We start from the raw sequence: 2677 nt of genomic DNA, 5'->3' as shown, positions 1-2677 counted from the left end.
CGCGCCCCGCTCCGCGCCCCCCCCCCACACCACCCACCCGCAGCTCGACGTACCTGGAAGGGGATGACCAGGTTGAGATGCTCCCCGACTTTGCGGACATAAGTCTGGCGGAGGTGGCGGGGTAGCCGGATTTTGGGTTGCTCTGAGGGTACAAACCCAGGGAGGGGCTCAGTGCCAGACGAGGGTGCCGAGGGACGTCCCACGGAGGCACAGAGACCAGGGGAGACGAGCGGGTGGCCCTAGTGACCATACCAGCTTGGTCTTTCGGAGCGCAGGGTCGAGGGGTCAGGAGGTGCTCACCCACAATCTCCCGGATGGTGACCGGCTGGGCCAGGGTGGCCGGCTGGCTGCGGCCTGCGATGTTGACCCCAACCACGCGGAAGGTGATTTTGGCTCCTGTGGGGAGATTCTTCACAGTGAAGCCGCAGCGCTCCACGGGTTCCGTGTTAGCAGGGATCCACTCATCAGCTATGAGAGAGGAGCCAGGCTGGGGAGCCTCCTTCAGGACCTTCCTAGGGGCCCCCTCTGGTCTGTGTCCCTTCAGTGCCTCGGGGCCCCACCGCAATGCCTAACTGCAGCTGACATTTCTTGAGCTTGTCTCAGGACCAAGTCGGAGCTGATTACTGTTAGTTCATTAATTACTGCCTCCGCAGTTATCCCCATTTTAGAGGTGAGGAAACTGAGGGTCAGAGAGGGTAAAGACTTGGGAGTGGTAGTTAGAGAGGGCCCCCTCGGATTTCCTGCCTCTGTAATAGGTGACTTTCCATCTTGGTTTCTTTGCCATGGGTTGGTGAGCTAATATGGATCAGACCAAGAGTTGACAGGGTGAACTCTAACAAAGTAGATTCTGAAACACAGATGGGGAAGGGGAGGCCAAGGGGAGAGTGGAGCAAAGAGCACTGGAAAGAGAAAGGGAAGAAACTGACCAGAGTCCAAGCATCCATCATTCACGTGCATCCCCGGATGCGGTCATCACTGCATCCCATCAAGGTGGGAACTGGCTTTGCCATTTTTAGATGAGGAAGCAGAGGCTGAGATTTGCCCAAGGTCACACAGTTAAAAAGTGTAGGGTAGGGCCAGGACTGGAACCTACATCTGTCTGACTTAAGGTCTGGGATATGGCGTCACTGTCTTCCCTGTGAGAGGACCACGTTGGAGACATCCCCAGAGCCCAGGCACTGGGCCTGTCGTGGAGTCACGGAGCCATTGACGCCAAAGACGGCTCAGTTTGTTCAGTGAAGGTTGGAGGGCGAGATGTGTGGAAATATGGATGGATGCATGGATGGATAGATGGATGGACAGATAGACAATAGATTGTTAGACGGTTAAATGGTCCTGTAGGCAAACAGAGGGATGGAAAGCAGGGAGGGAGAGAAGAAAGTGGCGAAGAGATAGATATAAGGATGAAAAATATGTAACTGGTTGGGTAGATAGCTGGATGATCCAAACAGTTTTCAGATAGATAGAGAGATGGCTGGATGGATGACTGGGTAGTGAAGAGGAAGGAAAGAAGGGAGGAGAGAAGGAAGGGAGAGGGAGAGAGAGAAGGAAAGGAAGGAGGGAGAAATAAGGGAGGAAAAGAAGAAAGGAAGGATGAAAGATTGGTGGGATGGGCAGATGAATGGATAAATAGATAGAACAGAGGAGAAGGGGGTGTAGGGAGCAGATAAGTACTTGGATGGATGGATGGATGGATGGAAGGTTGGGTGGGTGGGTAGATGAATGGATAAATAGAATTGAGGAAGGACAATAAACATTTGGAGGATGCGTAAAAGGTATTGCTGTACAGAGAATGTGTGTAGGAGAGGAAGAAAGGAAGTGGGTAAGGAGAGAGGGAGGGACAGAGGACAAGCTGGTCACTGGGGGCCTGGCTTGACCCATCCCATCCCGGACTGGAGCAAGCACAGACAGAAGGGTGGCTCACGACGCCAGAGATCTGCCCCATGAGCAGTCCCAGCCTGGACGCCCACTGGGGCTCTGCCTGCGTCACTGCCCCCCACTAGGCCAGACAGGGTGACTCACAGCCCTCCACGCAGTACTCGATCAGGTACCCATCGATGCCGCCCGCCCCGATCTTATCTGGGGGCCGCCACTTGAGGGTGGTGGTGGTGTCGGTCACGTCCTCCACAGTCAGGTGTCGCGGTTCACTCGTGGGCGCTGTAAGATTTCAGGGAAAGGGGGTGGCGTCAATGAGGACTCAGGGGTCAGAGCTGGAGTCTCTGGTCAGGAAAGGGGTCCATATGGTGACTCAGAGGTCAGCAAGCAAGGATGTGGCATTGCTGGTCTCGAAAACCAGGGATCCAGGGATCATGAGGTCTCCAAGGGCAGGGATAAGTATTAGCGTGGTAGATCAGAGGTCAAGGACACATTCGGGAGACAGCATGGAGTCCAGGATCATAAAGGTGAGTGGAGAATGTACTGGGTGGGGAAGAGGTCAGAAGGGTGCGTGGGGCTGGGGGTCAAAGTCTTGAGTTGTTGGATGAGAGGGGGCAGAAGTCAGCAGAGTTGAGAGACTGCAAGGCCTGGATGTAGGGTCCGAGATCAGTGACAGGTGGGGCATGGGTCAGGGGTGGGCAGGGACTTGGGGAGGGTGCAGAGAGGCATCACCAATAGGCATGAAGGGCTTGGTGTTCATGCTGGGCTGGGAGACCCCGATGACGTTGACGGCAAAGACTCG

The 2677-nt window shown here is 55.2% G+C and overlaps 1 protein-coding gene across 1 annotated transcript in view; it reads right to left on the bottom strand.

Annotated features, from left to right (window-relative positions):
• The window catches only part of MYBPC2 (myosin binding protein C, fast type), a 26074-nt gene that overhangs the window by 6146 nt on the left and 17251 nt on the right, over window positions 1-2677 (bottom strand). The window contains exons 19-22 of the mRNA XM_010849728.1: window positions 2608-2677; window positions 2023-2157; window positions 301-468; window positions 54-142 (exon numbers count right to left, since the gene is read on the bottom strand). Of these exons, the coding sequence (XP_010848030.1) occupies window positions 54-142; window positions 301-468; window positions 2023-2157; window positions 2608-2677 (462 nt within the window). The remainder of the gene's footprint in view (window positions 1-53; window positions 143-300; window positions 469-2022; window positions 2158-2607) is intronic.

This window comes from Bison bison, unplaced genomic scaffold (genome assembly GCF_000754665.1).
Source record: "Bison bison bison isolate TAMUID 2011002044 unplaced genomic scaffold, Bison_UMD1.0 scf7180017864285, whole genome shotgun sequence".
NCBI lineage: Eukaryota > Metazoa > Chordata > Mammalia > Artiodactyla > Bovidae > Bison > Bison bison.
The sequence above is the reverse complement of the archived record's forward strand: the minus strand, read 5'-3'. Positions and strand labels throughout refer to the sequence as shown.